The sequence below is a fragment of the Scyliorhinus torazame genome, chromosome 4 (assembly GCF_047496885.1).
Source record: "Scyliorhinus torazame isolate Kashiwa2021f chromosome 4, sScyTor2.1, whole genome shotgun sequence".
Classification (NCBI taxonomy): domain Eukaryota; kingdom Metazoa; phylum Chordata; class Chondrichthyes; order Carcharhiniformes; family Scyliorhinidae; genus Scyliorhinus; species Scyliorhinus torazame.
This window is the reverse complement of record NC_092710.1, coordinates 210,194,700-210,216,812: the sequence shown is the minus strand read 5'-3', so window position 1 is coordinate 210,216,812 and position 22,113 is coordinate 210,194,700. Positions and strand designations below refer to the sequence as shown.

General features: G+C 47.3%; 1 protein-coding gene across 1 annotated transcript in view; it reads right to left on the bottom strand.

Annotated features, from left to right (window-relative positions):
* Positions 1-6,212: 6,212 nt before the first annotated feature.
* The window catches only part of LOC140411471 (vesicular inhibitory amino acid transporter), a 43,491-nt gene continuing 27,590 nt past the window's right edge, over positions 6,213-22,113 (bottom strand). Inside the window, 5 exon segments of the mRNA XM_072500568.1 lie at positions 6,213-6,266; positions 6,269-6,723; positions 6,726-7,048; positions 7,050-7,072; positions 7,394-7,669. Of these exon segments, the coding sequence (XP_072356669.1) occupies positions 6,213-6,266; positions 6,269-6,723; positions 6,726-7,048; positions 7,050-7,072; positions 7,394-7,669 (1,131 nt within the window).

The following is a 22,113-nucleotide window of genomic DNA, read 5'->3' as shown; positions in this document are numbered from 1 at the left end:
TATCGTGTTCCTTGAATGTTGTTGGTGCCACACTCATCCAGGCTTATGCTGCCTATTCTGCACTGTATTATTCTGTGAATTCAGTGTCTGAAATGCCATTGAATGTCAAGGGGAGATGGGTAGATTTTCTTTTCTTGGAGATGGTTATTGCCGAGCTGGTATTTGTGCAGTGTGAATTTTATTAACCACTTATCAGCCCACCAGCTCTGCTACTAAAAACTGACAGACTCCAAGCAGAGATGCAGTCAAATGTGGGGTAAGGAAGAACAGAAGGGTTCCTCTGGGCCCCACAAAGAAAAGATGGTCACTGCCATCCATGGCTGCATCTAATCTAACTCATGAAATATTCTAAACGCTGCCCCCTCACCCAACTTACCTGAGTGCAGGCCTAATAGACTCTGGACTAATTAATCTTCGTCAATCCAAATCTGGCAAGCTGGTTCTGGGTTTTGTTCGTTATTACTTTTTGCAGGATGTGGGCTTTGCTGACTAGACCAGTATTTGTTGCCCATCCCTAATTGCCCTTGAGAGGATGGTGATGGTGAGCTGCCTTCTTGACCCGCTGCAGTTCATCTGGTATAGATAAACCCACTGTCCTATTAGGTAGGGAGTTCCAGGATTTTGACTCAACGACAGTGAAGGAACAGGGATATATTTCCCAGTCAGGATGGTGAGTGTCTTGGAGGGAACTTCCAAGTGGTGATGTTCCCATATATCTGTTATCCTTGTCTTTCTAAATGGTAGCGGTCATGGGTTTGGAAGATGGTGCCTAAGGAACTTTGGCGAGTTTTTGCAGTGGATCTTGTAGGTGGTACACACTCCTACTATTGTTCATCGGTGGTGGAGGGAGTGGATGTTTGTGGAAGGGGTGCCAATCAAGTGGGCTGCTTTGTCCTGGATGGTGTCGAGCTTTTTAAAAAAATATATTTTTATTCTCCTTTTTCACATTTTCTCCCAAATTTGCACCCGCCAATAATAAACAATAATCAGTAACAAATATAATGTCAATACCCATATCAATAACAACGATCCCATCCTCCCACCAAACTCCAAACATTAGCCCGCATGTTAACACAGGGAGGAGAGGTTGCTCTCTATCACATCAGAATCCGCCTTCAGGCGATCAATGTTCAACATCTGCCTCCACACCCATTTCCAACTGCGGCTGGGCCAACACCCCGAATATGCCCTCCCGAGGGCCTGGGTCCAGTTTCCCGTGCATCACTTTAGAAATTACCCTAAAAACCTCCTTCCAGTAATCCTCCAGCTTTGGACAGGACCAAAACATATGAACGTGATTTGCGCACCCACCCCCCCCCCCCCCCCCCCCCGGCAACGCTCATACACATCTTACACCCCTTCAAAGAATCGGCTTATCCTCGCACTTGTCAGGTGTGCTCTATATACAACTTTCAGCTGTATCAGCCCCAACCTCGCGCATGGGGTGGAGGCATTTACTCTCCGGAGCACCTCACATCAGACCCCCTCATCCATACCCTCTCGCAACTCTTCCTCCCACTTTGCTTTGATCCCTTCCAGTGGTGCCTTCTCTTCCAAAATAGCTCCGTAAACCGCTGACGCTACCCCTTTCTCCTGTCCCCCTGTCGTCAGCATCTCCTCCAGCAACGTGGTGGCTGGTTCCACTGGAAAGCTCTGTATCTCCTTTCTGACAAAATCTCGGACCTGCATGTATCTAAACATTTCCCCCTGCTCCAGCCCGTACTTCGCTTCCAGCACCTTCAATTGTGCAAACTGACCCCCAAGAAACAAATCTTTTAGTGTCTTAATCCGCTTCTCCTCCTATTTCCGAAAATTTCCAACCCACTTCCCTGGCTCAAATCTGTGGTTCCCCAGAATCGGCATTTCCTTTGACCCTGCCCTCAAACCAAAGTGTTGGCGAAACTGCCTCCAAATTCTCAACGAAGCTATTATTACCGGACTCCCTGAGCATTTCCCCGGCACCATCGGGAGCAGCGCTGTTGCTAGCGCCTTCAGTCCCGACCCCCTGCACAAACTCTCCTCCATTCTGACCCACTGGGTATCAACCTCTCTGACCCAGCTCCGCACCTTGTATACATTCGCCGCCCAGTAGTAATACATCAGCTTCGGAAGACCCAAACCCCCTGCCTGCCTTCCCCTCTGTAGCAGCACCTTTCTAATTCTGCCACCTTCCCTCCCCATATGAACGAGGTAATCATTCCTTCAATCTCTCTGAAAAATGCCTTTGTCAGGAAAATCAGCAGGCATTGGAAAATAAACAGAAATCGAGGCAATACGTTCATTTTAACCGCCTGCACCTGACCCGCCAGTGACAGAGGGAGACCATCCCACCTTGCCAGTTCAGCTTTCACTCTCCCTACCCAACTAGAAATTTTGTATCTGCGAAGCCCCCCTCCACCACTCCCGGGCAACCTGCACCCCCAGGTATCTAAAGTGAGTCCCTGCCCTACAGAATGGCAGCCCCCCCACCCCTGCCCCCACTCCCAGCCGAGAGACCACAAAATACTCACTCTTGTCTAGATTTAGTTTGTACCCCGAGAAAGACCCAAACACCCGAAGCAGCTCCAATATTCCCCCTATTGGCACACTCGGTTCCGACACGTATAACAGCAAGTCATCGGCACATAAGGACACCCTATGCTCTGTCCCCACTCCCCGTACTATCCCTTTCCATACCCCCGAACGTCTTAATGTGATGGCCAACGGCTCAATCGCGAGTGCAAACAGCAGGGGGGGACATAGGACATCCCAGCTTAGTCCCATGGTGGAGAGAAAAGTATCTCGAGCAGATGTTGTTTGTACGGACACTCGCCCTCGGCTCCTTATTTAGTAGCTTTACCCAGTCCACAAATCTTGGTCCAATCCCAAACCGCTCCAGAACTGCCATCAAGTACCCCCATTCTACCCGGTCAAATGCCTTCTCAGCGTCCAATGCCACAACCGCCTCTGTTTCCTTCCCCTCCGCCGATGCCATAACCACGTTCAATACCCTTATAATATTTGAAAAGAGCATGTCGAGCTTCTTAAGTGTTGTTGGAGCTTCATTCATCCAGGTATGTGGGGCGTATTCCATTACACTCCTGACTTGTGACCTGTAGATGGTGGACAGGCTTTGGGAAGGCAGGAGCTACTCGCTGCAGGGTTCCTAGCCTCTGACTTGCTCTCATAGCCACAGTATTTATATGTTTAGCCCAGTTCAGTTTCTGGTCAATGGTAAACCTCAGTATGTTGATAGTGGGGGATTCAGTGTTGGGAATGCCATTGAATATCAAGGGGCGATGTTTTGATTCTCTCTTATTGGAAATGGTCATTGCCTGGCACTTGTGTGACGCGAATGTTAATTGCCACTTGTCAGCTCAAGCCTGGATATTGTCCAGGTCTTGCTGCATTTGCCCGTGGACTTCTTCAGTGTCTGAGGTGTCGTGAATGGTGCTGAACATTGTGCAATCAGCAGCGAACATCCCCACATCTGACCGTATGTTGGAAGGAAGGTCATTAATAAAGCAGCTGATGATAGTTGGGCAGAGGTCACTACTCTGAGGGACTCCAGTGGTGATGTCCCGGGACTAAGATGACTGACCTCAAACCAGCACAACCATCTTCCTTTGTGCCAGGTATGACTCCAACCAGTGGAGAGTTTTCCCCCTGATTCCCATTGATTCCAATTTTGCTAGGGCTCCTTGATGCCATATTTGATCAAATGCTCCCTTGCTGTGACGAGCAGTCACTCTGACCTCATTTCTGGACTTCAGCTCTTTTGTCCATGTTTGAACCAAGGCTGTAATGAGGTCAGGAGCTGAGTGACCCTGGCGGAACACAAACTGAGCGTCAGGTTATTACTAAGTAAGTGCCGCTTGATAGCACTGTTGATGATCCCTTCCATCACTTTACAGCTGATGATTGAGAATAGACCTATAATTGACCGGGTTGAATTTATCCTGCTTTTTGTGTACATGACACACCTGGGCAATTTTTCGCATTGCCGGGTACTTGCCAGTGTTGTAGCTGTACTGGAACAGCTTGGATAGGGATGCGCGGCATGTTCTGGAGCACAAGTCTTCAGTACTATTGCCGGAATATGGTTAGCCTTTGCAGTAGCCAGTGCCTTCAGCCTTCTCTTGATATCAAGAGAATTGAATAGGCTGAAGACTGACTGAAATTAAATGAAATGAAAATCGCTTATTGTCACAAGTAGGCTTCAAATGAAGTTACTGTGAAAAGCCCCTAGTCGCCACATTCTGGCGCCTGTTCGGGGAGGCTGTTACGGGAATCGAACCATGCTGCTAGCCTGCCTTGGTCTGCTTTCAAAGCCAGCGATTTAGCCCTGTGCTAAACAGGGACTGTGGCCTCAGGAGGAGATGGATCATCCACTCGGCACTTCTGGCTGAAGATTATTGCAAAGGCCATGTGCTGGATTCTCCGTTTCCCGACGCCGAAATCGTGTTCGGCGAGGGGGCGGAGAACTCCGATGATGCCAAAATCGGGGGTGTCACCGCTTTCGTGATGCCCTGCCCCCTCTAGGAGTACGCCGAGCCACGTATCCATGGCCTCAGGTCCACACCGCAACGCTCCGTAATCGACCGGCCGAATTCCCAACGGCGTGGGATTCTCATGGTCTCACCCGTCGTGAATATAGCGTGGCAGCTGCGGACTCTATCCGGCCCCACCATAGTCGGTGGAGGGCCGATCCGTGGGCACGGGGGATTCATTCGGGGCTGGGGGCACTGTGGGGGGTGGGGGGCAAGCTGCCGAAGGGGGCTACTATTTTTGCGGTCCAGGTCTGCGGGCTGAGTCCGCCATGAAGCATGGCGCGGCCGCTGAAGGCCTCCGCCGTGCGCATGCGCGACCACAGACCTGGCAATGGCCTAGGCCACATTGGCTGAGAGCTCTACGCTACCTCCCTGCTGGCCCCCAGTAAAACGGCAAATCGGTGGCCATTTTGCGCCAATTTTCCTGGCGTATAGCACCACCGTTTCCACGCCGGCCTGGGGGCTTAGTCTTCCAAACGGAGAATCCAGCCCCTTGTCTTTCTGCACCGATGTGCTGGGCTCCTCCATTGAGTGCTAAAGGACATTAGTGAACTAGCTGTTTTTTTTTTAAACAAAAAAAATGGTTTTATGGACATTGTTAGACTTTTAATTCCATATATTTATTTGATTCAATTTCTACCACCTGCCATGGTGGGATTTGAACCCAGGTCCTCAGAGTGTTACTCTGAATCACCAGCCAAGGGACATTATCTCTATGCCACTGCCTTCCCCCGTTTTATGAAAGTAGTTGGCTGGTATGATAATGTCACAAGTAGGCTTGCATGAACACTGCAATGAAGTTTCTGTGAAAGGCCCCTGTTTTGTTATGTTTCCTTTGTAAAATAAGCGGCTTCCTTGTGTTGCATTTGTCAAAAGAAGGTCCAGACGTGTAGATAAGTTCAACACATTTATTTACACTATGTACACTTTTATAACTTGAGTTTGACACTACTGCTAATCCTATTATAGCTACCTAAACTGACTAACCAGCTGCTGTCTTCCATGTGGTAGGTGTAATATTGAATCAACCCTGTGCCTCTCCTCACTGACTGTCTCCATTGGCCAAAGGGCAGATCATGTGTGTGGTGTCCTTTATATATGGGTTGGTGTAATGCCCCCCTGTGGTCATGTCACCTCCTTGTGTATCGTGAATGTCCATTGGTCGCCTCCTATCTAACTTATCTATTGGTTGAGTGTGTGTGTGTGATGTTTCTGGTGCTCCCTCTAGTGTCTGGCTAGCTTACATGTATTTACAGTGATGCACATCACCACAGCCCCTATTCACCACATTCCAGCGCCGGTTTAGGTACACTGAGGGAGAATTTAGAATGTCCAATTCACTTAACAAGCATGTCTTACGGGACTTGTGGGAAGAAACCGGAGGACCGGAGGAAACCTATGCAGACACAGGGAGAACTTGCAGACTCTGCACAGAGAGTGACATCCAGCCATTAAATGCATCTAGCTTCCCTCTGCAACTTGCAGACATGTGGCCTGCACATCCCAATGGCATCTCACCCAGGAATTAAAACTCTTCCTTACATATCTCATAATAAGAATAAGAAACTATGATAAGGCAATGAACCAGATAGAAGAACAAGTAACACTAATTAAATGATAGGTTTCGGATTTGTTTACGTAGAACGGATACTTAATTTCAGCAATCAAAGGGATGAGGCAAATTTAACTTCTTCTGAAAGTATGAATTAACCCTTTCACTGAACAGAATATCCCAGAAATCCTAGGAAGATAATTGAAATGTCCAAAAATCTTTGCAGGTTACCTAATTTATACCAGAGCAGCCTCAAGTGAAAAAGTGAAGGAAGAAGAAAAGTCAAAAAAGCTCCTGTAACACTGCCTGTTAATCCCATTAAGAGGGCAAAGTGAGATATAAATATGGCCATTAGGAGTGTTAACACCAATAAACAGCCTCGCAAAACAAATGCCAAGACTTGAGCCTTTTTATCCACCGAGCTTCGATTCAAAATGCTGCTTTGTAGAACTTCAGCAGCTGCATAAAAGGGCAGTGGATAAGAATGGAGGGCCTTGGCAACCAAGCACACATTCACCAATATCCGTAGGGTGAATGGCAGATTATCTGTGATTACTTCCTTTGTTTCATTTCCCCAGGTTAAAAATGTGACAAGGGCAAATACTGTCTGAAAGATACATGCAGACCAATGAGTCCAGGTCACATGCACACAAAATTAGCCTTGTTTTTCAATCTGCCTTCCAAGGTTGGCAGGAAGATCTGTGAAGTGTAGCTAAAAATAATAACTCCGATGGAAACCAAAAACTTTTCAAAATCTACCGAAAATGTGACCATTTTCCATGACCATTTTTGCACTTGTGTCATGCAGTAAGTAATCACAATGAATGTCACCACAAAATGAACCACAGAACAAAGAAGACCCAGCTTTGATACAATCCGAAGATTTTGTATGAAAACACATGGGAGCAGCATAACAACTGCTATTACAAACCAGGCTTCCTCTGATATTTGCGTATGTGGGAAACTGGAACATGAGATTCCCACTTACCACCTGTCATGATATTCAAGTGAACATCACAGCACATACACTCATACATAATGATAGACAGAGCAACGGACCAATTAGCACACATAACATGACAGCCAATCACAGACAAGAGCATACACAGTACAAAACAAGAAACACAACACTTCCTGGGCAGTCCATCAGGAGATGGCACAGAGCAAGGACCTCAAAGCCAGACACTCACACAGTCACCACGTGCTGAGTACCAAGTTTGTTATATAAATAGTTTAAAGGAATAAAACTGCGTTGTACCAATCGCAAAAGTGTTGGTTCGTCTGTATCTCAGAGCACCCAACACTTCACCACCAGATATAAAATACAGGTCATAATTAGTTCAGCTAACTGGACACAATTAACAATTTTGCCTCCCAGTTCAGGGAACAGTTGCTTGCAACAGGCGTTGGCAATGTCTTCATCTGATGTCCTCGCTCTGACATGCTATCCTTCTTCATTTTCTTCATACAAACAAGTAATGAGAATTTTGCCAGTGTAGCAGCAAATAACAGCAGCTAACCTGATGAGAAACAACCCAGCATCTCCACTGTGCAGAACAGCATACGGCAAACCCAGGACAAAAATACCCTGAAGAAAACAAAATAGAAAGCTTTCAAACAACATTGCCTTTTATAGCAAGGTAATATGTAAAACCATGCATTGCTGTTAATAATATATTCATATATTCAGCTGACGGGAAACAAAAAAAGCAATGGATTAAATCTGCAAAAGTCAAACTGGTTGCATTTGTACGTAACAGAAATTAACCTGAAACTCATTGTTCATGATATTAGTGTCAGGATGTCCAACATGCTGCAACATCTGTGTGACATTCTTGACCTGCCATTTGAATGGAGCAAATAATCTATTTTATGCAAATGGATTAAAGCCTCCATTGAAACAACAGATAAAGATGTTTCAAAAATGATTACTTGTGTTGCAAACAGAAATTTCCAGACTATTACTCTATTTTATTTATTAGGAGGCAGTATTTTTTCTCAGAAATAATCAAAGCCAATGAATTATATCAGACTTTAAAGGGAAATCTTCCTTTGTGGTTTTGCTTCAATCCATAAATAGTTGTTAATACACTAATTCAAACCTAATGAGGCCAGCCAAAGAAGATATAGCTTCAAGCCTCATATTCATTAACTTAGCTTACACAGTGTTTGTGCGTTTATCCTTTATTAATATGCCCACGAGGAAGCTGTACAGAAAAAAGCATGAAATATTAATAAATCACATCAATGGTAAAAAAAATTACCAAATCCTTGACTAAAAGTTTGAAACTGATCATGAGTTTTCATTTCTCTCTTGTTGGCCTGAGCATTACTTATACAACAGCAAAACCATCTGAAATGACTGCAACAAAACCATTCACTATCTTTGAGACCTCAGTTGCAGGAAAAGGCTGGAGAAATTGTGTAGAATTTTACGATGCCCTAGTGGCAGGTCTGCAGGTGGCAGAGGGGGAGCGGTGGTCAAGTGGGGAAGTAGAGCGGGGGGGAGGGGGGAAACATCAAATTTCCTGGGTGGCCTTCCCAGGTAACTATGGATGTAATAATGTGACATCTGAAGAGTGACATCTTGTATCCTTAAATGTTGTCACGTGGTATTGGTAACATTAATGCAGGGCATGAGGGTGATGGGTGGTGCAGGTTAGGGGTGGGCGGGCAACAACTTCAGAGAAAGAATAAATCTTGAGATTTCTCCCCAGGGAAATGAAGCATGTGTTTTTCATTTGTATTTATTTTATTCACTACACAAATGAGTACCTAATACAGCTGCTTAATTAAAACCTCCTGTAAACAATTATTAATTTCAATTCTCAGTATAAACAAAATAAAGAGCAGTTTCTGTAATCACCCATTTCATCTTTCCTTCAGTGGTAGACCCTCGGAAGTAGCAGCAATGGCATTTAACCCAAAAAGCTTCTGTCATGACTATTACTTGCCACTTGTCATCCCAAACCTGGATATTGTCCAGGTCTACCTTCCCCACTTCTGACCTTATGACAGAAGGAAGGTCATTGATAGTCCATCTGAAGATAAACTCCTGTTGTGATGTCCTGGAACTGAGATGATTGACCTTAAACAACCACAACCATCTTCCTTTGTGCTAGGTATGACTCCAACCAGCAGAGAGTTTCCTCCCTGATTCCCCTTTGCTCCAGTTTTGCTTGGATTCCTTGATTCTCACCTCACCTCTGGAGTTCAGCTCTTTTGTACTTGTTTGCTATCTTGGCAGAAACCAAATTAAACGTCAGTGGGCAGGTTATTGCTAAGCAAGTGCTGCTTGATAGCAGTGTTGATGACACATTCCATCACTTTACTGATGATCAAGAGAAGACTGATGGAATGGTAATTGGATTTTTGTGTAGATCATACCAGGGCAATTCAATTTTATATCAAGATAGCTGCCAGCATTGTAGCTGTACTGGAGTAACTTGGCTGGGGGCGCAGCAAGTTCTGGAGCACGTCTTCAGTAATATTGCCAGGATATTGTCAGAAGTTGTAGCTCCACCAGGTTGACACCTCATTTTTCGGTATACCTGATGTTGCTCCTGGCCTGCTCTCCTGCAGTCTTCATTGAACCAGGGTTTATCCCTGGTTTGGCGGTATTGGTAGAATGGGGGATATGCCCGGCCATGAGGCTACAGATTGTGGTGGAGTACAATTCTGCTGCTGTTGATGGCCCACAGCACCCCATGGCTGCCCAGGCTTGACTTGCTAGGTCTGTTAGAAATCTATCCCATTTAGCACAGTGGCAATACAACACAACTTGATGGAGGCTGATGGAGACTTTGTCTTCTCAAGGACTGTGCAGTGGTCACTCCTACCAATACTGTCATGGACAGATGCATCTGCGGCAGGCAGCTTATTGAGGATGAGGTCAAGTGCTCTTTGGGGGAGTTTAAACTAATGCAGCAGGGGCATGGGAACCTGGATTGTAGTTTTAGGGTAAGGGAGAATGAGAGTATAGAGGTCAGGAGCACAGATTTGACTTTGCAGGAGGGGGCCAGTGTTCAGTTAGGTGGTTTGAAGTGTGTCTACTTCAATGCCAGGAGTATACGAAATAAGGTTGGGGAACTGGCAGCATGGGTTGGTACCTGGGACTTCGATGTTGTGGCCATTTCGGAGACATGGATAGAGCAGGGACAGGAATGGATGTTGCAGGTTCCGGGGTTTAGGTGTTTTAGTAAGCTCAGAGAAGGATGCAAAAGAGGGGGAGGTGTGGCGCTGCTAGTCAAGAGCAGTATTACGGTGGCAGAGAGGATGCTAGATGGGGACTCATCTTCCGAGATAGTATGGGCTGAGGTTAAAAACATGAAAGGAGAGGTCACACTGTTGGGAGTCTTCTATAGGCCTCCAAATAGTTCTAGGGATGTAGAGGAAAGGATGGCAAGGATGATCCTGGATAAGAGCAAAAGTAACAGGGTAGTTATTATGGGAGACTTTAACTTTCCAAATATTGACTGGAAAAGATATAGTTCGAGGACATTAGATGGGTCATTTTTTGTACAGTGTGTGCAGGAGGGTTTCCTGACACAATATGTTGATAGGCCAACAAGAGGCGAGGCCACGTTGGATTTGGTTTTGGGTAATGAACCAGGCCAGGTTTTGGATTTGGAGGTAGGAGAGCACTTTGGGGACAGTGACCACAATTCGGTGACGTTTACGTTAATGATGGAAAGGGATAAGTATACACCGCAGGGCAAGAGTTATATCTGGGGAAAGGGCAATTATGATGCCATTAGACGTGACTTGGGGGGGATAGGGTGGAGAAGTAGGCTGCAAGCGTTGGGCACACTGGATAAGTGGAGCTTGTTCAAGGATCAGGTACTGCGTGTTCTTGATAAGTATGTACCGGTCAGGCAGGGAGGAAGGCGTCGAGCGAGGGAACCGTGGTTTACCAAAGAAGTGGAATCTCTTGTTAAGAGGAAGAAGGAGGCCTATGTGAAGATGAGGTGTGAAGTTTCAGTTGGGGCGATGGATAGTTACAAGGTAGCGAGGAAGTATCTAAAGAGAGAGCTAAGACGAGCAAGGAGGGGACATGAGAAGTATTTGGCAGGTAGGATCAAGGAAAACCCAAAAGCTTTCTATAGGTATGTCAGGAATAAGCGAATGACTAGGGAAAGAGTAGGACCAGTCAAGGACAGGGATGGGAAGTTGTGTGTGGAGTCTGAAGAGATAAGCGAGATACTAAATGAATATTTTTCGTCAGTATTCACTCAGGAAAAAGATAATGTTGTGGAGGAGTATGCTGAGACCCAAGCTAATAGAATAGATGGCATTGAGGTACGTAGGGAAGAGGTGTTGGCAATTCTGGACAGGCTGAAAATAGATAAGTTCCCGGGTCCTGATGGGATTTATCCTAGGATTCTCTGGGAGGCCAGGGAAGAGATTGCTGGACCTTTGGCTTTGATTTTTATGTCATCATTGGCTACAGGAATAGTGCCAGAGGACTGGAGGATAGCAAATGTGGTCCTTTTGTTCAAAAAGGGGAGCAGAGACAACCCCGGCAACTATAGATCGGTGAGCCTCACGTCTGTAGTGGGTAAAGTCTTGGATAGGATTATAAGAGACAAGATTTATAATCATCTAGATAGAATAATATGATCAGGGATAGTCAGCATGGCTTTGTGAAGGATAGGTCATGCCTCACAAACCTTATTGAGTTCTTTGAGAAGGTGACTGAACAGGTAGACGAGGGTAGAGCAGTTGATGTGGTGTATATGGATTTCAGCAAAGTGTTTGATAAGGTTCCCCACGGTAGGCTATTGCAGAAAATACGGAGGCTGGGGATTGAGGGTGATTTAGAGATGTGGATCAGAAATTGGCTAGCTGAAAGAAGACAGAGGGTGGTGGTTGACGGGAAATGTTCAGAATGGAGTTCAGTTACAAGTGGAGTACCACAAGGATCTGTTCTGGGGCCGTTGCTGTTTGTCATTTTTATCAATGACCTAGAGGAAGGCGCAGAAGGGTGGGTGAGTAAATTTGCAGACGATACTAAAGTCGGCGGTGTTGTCGATAGTGTGGAAGGATGTAGCAGGTTACAGAGGGATATAGATAAGCTGCAGAGCTGGGCTGAGAGGTGGCAAATGGAGTTTAATGTAGAGAAGTGTGAGGTGATTCACTTTGGAAGGAATAACAGGAATGCAGAATATTTGGCTAATGGTAAAGTTCTTGGAAGTGTGGATGAGCAGAGGGATCTAGGTGTCCATGTACATAGATCCCTGAAAGTTGCCACCCAGGTTGATAGGGTTGTGAAGAAGGCCTATGGAGTGTTGGCCTTTGTTGGTAGAGGGATTGAGTTCCGGAGTCATGAGGTCATGTTGCAGCTGTACAAAACTCTGGTACGGCCGCATTTGGAGTGTTGCGTACAGTTCTGGTCACCGCATTATAGGAAGGACGTGGAGGCTTTGGAACGGGTGCAGAAGAGATTTACCAGGATGTTGCCTGGTACGGAGGGAAAATCTTATGAGGAAAGGCTGATGGACTTGAGGTTGTTTTCGTTGGAGAGAAGAAGGTTAAGAGGAGACTTAATAGAGGCATACAAAATGATCAGGGGGTTAGATAGGGTGGACAGTGAGAGCCTTCTCCCACGGATGGAAATGGCTGGCACGAGGGGGACATAGCTTTAATCTGAGGGGTAATAGATATAGCACAGAGGTCAGAGGTAGGTTCTTTACGCAAAGAGTAGTGAGGCCGTGGAATGCCCTACCTGCTACAGTAGTGAACTCGCCAACATTGAGGGCATTTAAAAGTTTATTGGATCAACATATGGATGATAATGGCATAGTGTAGGTTAGATGGCTTTTGTTTCGGTGCAACATCGTGGGCCGAAGGGCCTGTATCTGCGCTGTATCGTTCTATGTTCTATGTTCTAAGTATGTTTTTCCATCTTGTTGGTTTCCTCACCACCTGCTGCAGACCCAGTAGGGTTGCTACTGAGCCACTCCTCGTGAAAATCACTTTTCGTCCCCCCACCTACAGTACAGTTTGTGCCCTGCCAATGCTTCCTCCAGTGGTATTCAACATGGAGGGCTACTGATTCATCAGCTGCGGGGCAGGGAGGGGGCGTTTGGGGCAGCTGGGGGAGGTGGTTGAGGGGGCAGCATTAGGTGGTAACCAGCAGGTGGTTTCCTTGTCCGTGTTTGACTTGATGCCATGATACTTCACAGCTGGGTCCCCAAAGCTTTACCCTGGATAACTAGTCCAGCGATAATACCACTGCCCATTGCCCCCCCTATACTGAGCAAGTTGCAAAGGAACAAAAATGTCGCAATGACACAGACATTGTGTATTCTTTCCAGATTCAGACGCAGGTCTATATATTTTGAGATGTGAAGAAGACTGACAATCATTGTTCTTGTAGGCCAGGATTAACATTATGATTGACAAAATAAATTAAAGGCCCTCTGTTAGCTTACTGTAAACTATTCAAAGCCTGCACTATCAATCATATTTTAAAACATCCAGAGTGTCTAGGAAATGACAGTCTTATCCTTTCACTGTAAATTTGGAACCTTCCTTGACCAACTTTATTCCAAATAAAATTGAACATTACTACATTGTGGAAGCAAGAACAAATAGTCTGCTGTAGCATTTTTAATTTAAATTCCAACTCACTTAAATGATGCTGTCCTTGTATTTGTTTTATTAAATAAATAAACATGAGCAGCAATCATGACTTGTTTTCATGCATACCTTTTCCCACTGAATGTCAGGTTTGAGTGATTCATGAGTTTTTCTGACCCTGAAAAATATTGAAGTACCATTATTGATGCCGCATTCTATTTCTGTATATATCAGTCTCACCACATAAAAAGATGGTGAGGACGAATGAGTTTATTTCCACTGCTTTTTAATTTTGTTCATCGCTGTTTAAATCTCCCTGAACAATACCCTCTAATGCCTTTGCCACTCTCAAATTGCATATATTAGACAATTTACAACAGTGGACTTTGGTGACTTATTCTCTAATTTGCCTTCCTTCTCTTGGCAAGTATCTCCCCAGACGGTGTGGTCAAGACTGGCAACACAAGATGGGAAAGATTTTCTTTGTAGCATGTTCAGCAAATCACAGAGTGTTCTTTTAAATGTCATAGGGCATAGAGCCCTACAGAACATCCCAGGCATGTTTTTGGAGTGCACATAAAAGACGATGGGGCAGGCCCACTGCCTTTCTGCCCAGTCCCCATAAAATGGGAGGCTCGTGTTGAAATCGAGAACTCTCCTGATATGAAGAAAAAGATTACTGGGCAATTGAGCTTATTAACAAGTCAATTATCCAAATATTACATTGCTCATGCCAGAATACAATGGAAGTGGGCAGGCAGAAAAGAGTTAGAATTCTGTTTTATAAATGAAGGGGAGGAATCTTGGGGTGGGCTGGGGGCGGGGGGGGGGAGGAGGTGGGGTCCCCTGTGCACATTGTTGTGGGGCTCCCCCTAAGATGATGCCTCCCTCCTTCTTGCATCTCTGGTGGTTTGCAAAACCCATTCCCTTAATCGGCTCACACCCCAACCTATCCCAATCCCTTCCCTCCCTAAAAGCCCAGGATTTACTTTAGTCTGGGATCCATTGCTCTTCTTCCTGGGGCCTCCGTGCATTCCCCACGGAACCCACTACAGCTTACTGGCACTGCTGGGAGTGCTAGTGCTGTTGGCCAAGCTCTGGCAGCTCTCCAGCAGTGAATGTGTGAATAAATAATCATCTGCATTTCAACCCAGAAAACTTGATGCTGTGCTTCAAATTGACTCCATAGTTGAGGTGGCTAAACTCCATCCACACACTTTTTGGTTTATTCCAAACTCAAAATCAATGGATTTTTGGGCATCATCTCTCCAAATTCACAATTTAACAAAAGAGAACTGCAGAAAGCTAGTTAACCACAAATAGTTGTGAATGACCATCATCTATCTCCATTGCTTCGCAATGGCTTTTAGCTTTAACCAGTTTGGGTGGACATTAGCAGTTGATCATGTGACCAAACCTCACTCTGATACCAAAGCCCTTTACACATGCAAGGGGCCAAGGGGCACAGGGCTTGTTCAGAGGACTCCAATTAAAGTCCAGTTTTGCGCGCGTTTGCTGGGAAGTTTCACAACAGCCAGTGAGGTCGGTGGTGAGATCACGACCCCTAATCAACGGGTGCCAAAAACGAGTCCCCACAAGATTCTCAACATTACTGGCTCCCCGCCGTCTGACTCACCCGACTGTGCCTCAGCAGCAAGGGGAGCTCTTTTTAAGTCAACACACAGGCAGCACGCAGACCTGCTCCTCCTTTTGGGAATGCTGACCCCACAAGGCTTCTCGAGGCTGTGGATGAGGGGATGAGAGGTGGGACTGACGATTCCCTGAGGGGGTTGGAGGACCAGCAGCAGGGTCAGCAATGCCGCCTGTGAGGCAATGGCAGTAGCTGCCAGTGCAGGCAGGATGACCAGGAGGACCGCCATCCAATGTCAGAAGAAGACCAACGACCTCCAACGAGTTGCAAGACTAATTTACCACCTCTCTCCTGGCATTAGTTCCACTGCCACCTCATAAATTCCCAAACCGTCTCCTCGAAACTAGCTGACACCTCGCACCCTCCACACATCCGATCGTCATGATTGCTCCTCAGAACCCAGTGGCACCTACTAACACCCCTTCATGTCCAGGTGCGGTGCCACACAGGCCATCTGCTATAGACACCCCCACCCCCCAAGCCATCAAATCTTCACCCCCGCAGGAGAAAATAGCCCATTATAAAAGAGAAAGGGCCAAGACAGGTGGAGGAACCTCATAAATCTGAATCTCACCCCTTATGAGGAATATAAAATTGAGGGGCTGCCTGAGGAGAGAGCAGTTAACGACAGCGAGATTGGCCTGAGTCAGAGAGATGAGGAACCACTGCCTCTTCACCCAGATGACTTGTCTCCAGTGAGTTGTTCATGTCAGACAAAATTATCCTTCCCTCTCACTGACCACATGTCCATTGTCTCGCAGGATCACCATCTCATGGAGTAGAGCTCCGAGGAGGCAACTGGCAACATGTCACTGCTTTCACTTGCACCTTGCTCTAGGGCAGAGACATACACCTTATCATAGAATCATAGAAGTTTACAGCATGGAAACAGGCCCTTCGGCCCAACCAGTCCATGCCGCCCAGTTTTTACCATTAAGCTAGTCCCAGTTGCCCGCACTTGGCCCATAACCCTCTATACCCATCTTACCCATGTAACTATCTAAATGCTTTTTAAAAGACACAATTGTACCCGCCTCTACTACTACCTCTGGCAGCACATTCCAGACACTCACTACCCTCTGAGTGAAGAAATTGCCCCTCTGGGCCCTTCTGAATCTCTCCCCTCTCACCTTAAACCTATGCCCTCTAGTTTTAGACTCCCCTACCTTTGGGAAAAGATGTTGACTATCTACCTTATCTATGCCCCTCATTATTTTATAGACCTCTATAAGATCACCCCTAAGCCTCCTACGCTCCAGGGAAAAAAGTCCCAGTCTATCCAGCCTCTCCTTATAACTCAAACCATCAAGTCCCGGTAACATCCTAGTAAATCTTTTCTGCACTCTTTCTAGTTTAATAATATCCTTTCTATAATAGGGTGACCAGAACTGCACACAGTATTCCAAGTGTGGCCGTACCAATGTCTTGTACAACTTCAACAAGATGTCCCAACTCCTGTATTCAATGTTCTGACCAATGAAACCAAGCATGCCGAATGCCTTCTTCACCACCCTGTCCACCTGCGACTCCACCTTCAAGGAGCTATGAACCTGTACTCCTAGATCTCTTTGTTCTATAACTCTCCCCAACGCCATACCATTAACTGAGTAGGTCCTGGCCTGATTCGATCTGCCAAAATGCATCACCTCCCATTTATCTAAATTAAACTCCATCTGCCATTCGTCGGCCCACTGGCCTAATTGATCAAGATCCCGTTGCAATCCTAGATAACCTTCTTCACTATCCACTGTGCCACCAATCTTGGTGTCATCTGCAAACTTACTAACCATGTATCCTAAATTCTCATCCAAATCATTAATATAAATCACAAATAACAGTGGACCCAGAACCGATCCCTGAGGCACACCACTGGTCACAGGCCTCCAATTTGAAAAACAACCCTCTACAACCACCCTCTGTCCTCTGTCGTCCAGCCAATTTTGAATCCAATTGGCAACCTCACTCTGGATCCCGTGAGCTTTAACCTTCTGCAACAACCTACCATGCGGTACCTTGTCAAAGGCTTTGCTAAAGTCCATGTAGACAACGTCTACTGCACTGCCCTCATCTACCTTCTTGGTCACCCCCTCAAAAAACTCAATCGAATTTGTGAGACATTATTTTCCACGCACAAAACCATGCTGACTGCCCTGAATCAGTCCTTGCCTCTCTAAATGCTTGTAGATCCTGTCTCTCAGAATACCTTCTAGCAACTTACCTACTACAGACGTTAGGCTCACCGGTCTGTAGTTCCCAGGCTTTTCCCTGCTGCCCTTCTTAAACAAGGGCACAACATTCGCCACTCTCCAATCTTCAGGCACCTCACCTGTGGCTGCCGATGATTCAAATATCTCTGTTAGGGGACTCGCAATTTCCTCCCTAGCCTCCCTCAACATCCTGGGATACATTTCATCAGGTCCCGGGGATTTATCTACCTTGATGCGCTTTCAGACATCCAGCACCTCCTCCTCTGTAATATGCACACTTCTCAAGACATCACTATTTATTTCCCTTAGTTTCCTAACATCCATGCCTTTCTCCACCGTGAATACCGATGAGAAATATTCATTCAGGATCTCACCCAACTCTTGTGGCTCTGCACATAGATGTCCTTGTTGATCCTTAAGAGGCCCTACTCTGTCCCTAGTTACTCTTTTTCCCTTTATGTATCTGTAGAAGCTCTTTGGATTCTCCTTTGCATTATTTGCCAAAGCAATTTCATGTCCCCTTTTTGCCCTCCTGATTTCCCTCTTAACTCTATTTCGATTTCCCTCTTAACTCTATTTCAACCTTGCTGGACGACATTAGTGGACAGGCTTCTGGGGCACTATCTGTAGCTAGGGGGAATAGAAATCTGTCACAGTGAAATGTTCACTATTAAAAACATGTCACACCTCGTACATGTGAAGCCTCTGGCACGATAATCTTCACAGCGGGCCTGACCGCACACCGTCCCACTGTTGTCCTCCGCTCCACCACTCCCCAGCCATCCAGCCCCTTCACCCACTACCCCCCCAACCCCAGGCACAGTGGTTCAAGATCAGACCCCTTCAAAGGATGGGTATGAGCGTGCTGTCAGCAGAAAGACAAGAGTCAGACTTTAGCAGAAACAGAGGTGCACCAGAACTTGTATGTGAACCGCTGACAGTGCCAACACAGGCCCATCACCCTGGAATGATCATCGAACCATAGAAAGGTTACATCGCAGAAGGAGGCCATTTGGTCCATCTTGTCCTTACCAGCCTAAGGCCACCCAAGTTCCCTTTCTAATCCAACCTTCCAGCACCCGGTTCATAACCCTGTAGTTTACAGCACTTAAGATCCAGATCCAGGGGCGAAATTCTCCGGTATCGGCGCGATGTCCGCCGACTGGCACCCAAAACTGCGCAAATCAGTCGGGCATCGCGCCGCCCCAAAGGTGCGGAATGCTCCGCATCTTGGGGGGGCCGAGCCCCAACCTTAAGGGGCTAGGCCCGCGCCGGACCAATTTCCGCCCCGCCAGCTGGCGGAAAAAGCCTTTAGTGCCCCGCCAGCTGGCGCGGAAATGACATCTCTGGGCGGCGCATGCGCGGGAGCGTTAGCGGCCGCTGACGGCATTCCCGCGCATGCGCAGTGGAGGGAGTCTCTTCTGCCTCCGCCATGGTGGAGACCGTGGCGAAGGCGGAAGGAAAAGCGTGCCCCTGGGGCACAGGCCCGCCCGCGGATCGGTGGGCCCCGATCGCGGGCCAGGCCACCGTGGGGGCACCCCCCGGGGCCAGATCGCCCGGCTCCCCCCCCAGGACCCCGGAGCCTGCCCGCGCCACCTTGTCCCACCGGTAAGGTAGGTGGTTTAATCTACGCCGGCGGGACAGGCATTTTAGCAGCGGGACTTCGGCCCATCCGGGCCGGAGAATCGCGGGGCGGGGGCCCGCCAACCGGCGTGGGGCGATTCCCGCCCCCGCCGAATATCCGGTGCCAGAGAATTCAGCAACCGCCGGGATTCACGCCAGCCCCCGGCGATTCTCCGGCCCGGCAGGGGGTCGGAGAATCTCGCCCCAGGTATTTTTTTAAAGAGTTTATAGATATTACACAGACTCTTGGAGAGGGAACAGGGTGGTCGGGGAGGGGCCAGTATGATGGAGGGGTGGGGAATTGGTGGGAAATGGGGTATGGGAATGAGGGGGATTGGGGGATAAAGAAAGGAATGGGGCGTAGGGAGAGAAATGAGCGGTAGGGCAGAGGGTTGGGGAGGGGAATGGGGGGAGGTGGGAGGAAAATGGAGGAGAGGGGAGGGAGAGAAATGGCAGGGGGTGGGTGTTGAACTGATGGACACAATCTTGTCCTAGGAGAATCTAGAGATGATGAGGGCCTTCCTGGTACTGCTGGCATGTTGGACCCTTGCTGCCACCTGTCCTCCATCGTCTTGCTCCTCCTGCACCCCACAGGACCGCCTCCTCTTCCTCCTCAGATGAGGCCGCAAGTCGCGCCACCTCCTCCTGTTCCTCCTCCTGCTCCTCCAGCATGTACCCCTCTCCTGTGCACGATTGTGGACGGCACAGCAGACCATCAGTGGGAGACATTCTGGGGTGCGTACTGCAAGGTATCGCCAGAACAGTCAAGGCATCGGAACTGCATCTTGAACAGCCCGGTGCACCATCCAAGACAGCATGGGCGGCACCATGGGCCTTATTATATTGAGTCTCCATCTCGTTTTCAGGCCTCCGATGGGGACATCAGCGGGTATCCCTTGTCCCGTTGAGCCAATTTGCCATCCTGGGGTAGTCCTAAAGACACTGGGGATCTCCAAGTGCCCCAGGATGTAGCTGTCATGCACGTTCACAGAGTAGCAGGCAGACACACGCATGATTCGGTGCGATAGGCGTACACAATCTGAACATTCATACAGGGGATGGCTCTGAGGATGACTCACTTTTGCGCCTACTCAAAGTACAACAACAAAGAACAAAGAAAGGTACAGCACAGGAACAGGCCCTTCGGCCCTCCAAGCCCGTGCCGACCATGCTGCCCGTCTAAATTAAAATCTTCTACACTTCCTGGGTCCGTATCCCTCTATTCCCATCCTATTCATGTATTTGTCAAGATGCCCCTTAAATGTCACTATCGTCCCTGCTTCCACCAGCTCCTCCGGCAGCGAGTTCCAGGCACCCACTACCCTCTGTGTAAAAAACTTGCCTCGTACATCTCCTCTAAACCTTGCCCCTTGCACCTTAAACCTATGCCCCCTAGTAATTGACCCCTCTACCCTGGGCAAAAACCTCTGACTATCCACTCTGTCTATGCCCCTCATAATTTTGTAGACCTCTATCAGGTCGCCCCTCAAACTCCGTCTTCCAGTGAGAACAAACCGAGTTTATTCAACCGCTCCTCATAGCTAATGCCCTCCATACCAGGCAACATCCTGGTAAATCTCTTCTGCACCCTCTCTAAAGCCTCCACATACTTCTGGTAGTATGGCGACCAGAATTGAACACTGCACTCCAAGTGTGGCCTAACTATGGTTCTATATAGCTGCAACATGACTTGCCAATTCTTATACTCAATGCCCCGGCCAATGAAAGCAAGCATGTCGTATGCCTTCTTGACTACCTTCTCCACCTGTGTTGCCCCTTTCAGTGACCTGTGGACCTGTACACCTAGATCTCTCTGACTGTCAATACTCTTGAGGGTTCTACCATTCACTGTATATTCCCTACCAGCATTAGACCTTCCAAAATGCATTACCTCACATTTGTCTGGATTAAACTCCATCAGCCATCTCTCTGCCCAAGTCTCCAAACAATCTAAATCCTGCTGAATCCTCTGACAGTCCTCATCGCTATCCGCAATTCCACCAACCTTTGTGTCGTCTGCAAACTTACTAATCAGACCAGTTACATTTTCCTCCAAATCATTTATATATACTACAAACAGCAAAGGTCCCAGCACTGATCCCTGTGGAACACCACTAGTCACAGCCCTCCAATCAGAAAAGAACCCTTCCATTGCTACTCTCAGCCTTCTATGATCTAGCCAGTTCTGTATCCATCTTGCCAGCTCACCCCTGATCTCATGTGACTTCACCTTTTGTACCAGTCTGCCATGAGGGACGTTGTCAAAGGCCTTACTGAAGTCCAGATAGACAACATCCACTGCCCTACCTGCATCAATCATCTTTGAGACCTCTTCGAAAAACTCGATCAAGTTAGTGAGACATGACCTCCCCTTCACAAAACTGTGCTGCCTCTAGCTAATACGTCCATTTGCTTCCAAATGGGAGTAGATCCTGTCTCGAAGAATTCTCTCCAGTAATTTCCCTACCACTGACGTAAGGCTCACCAGCCTGTTGTTCCCTGGATTATCCTTGCTACCCTTCTTAAACAAAGGAACAACATTGGCTAATATCCAGTCCTCCGGGACATCACCTGAACACAGTGAGGATCCAAAGATTTCTGTCAAGGCCTCAACAATTTCCTCTCTCACCTCCTTCAGTATTCTGGGGTAGAGCCAATCAGACCCTGGGGACTTATCTACCTTAATATTTTTCAAGACACCCAACACCTCATCTTTTTGGATCTCAATGTGACCCAGGCTATCTACACACCCTTCTCCAGGCTCAACATCCACCAATTCCTTCTCTTTGGTGAATACTGATGCAAAGTATTCATTTAGTACCTCGCCCATTCCTCTGGCTCCACACACAGATTCCCTTGCCTGTCCTTCAGTGGACCAACTCTTTCCCCGGCTATCCTCTTGCTTTTTATGTATGTGTAAAAAGCCTTGGGATTTTCCTTAACCCTATTTGCAAATGACTTTTCGTGACC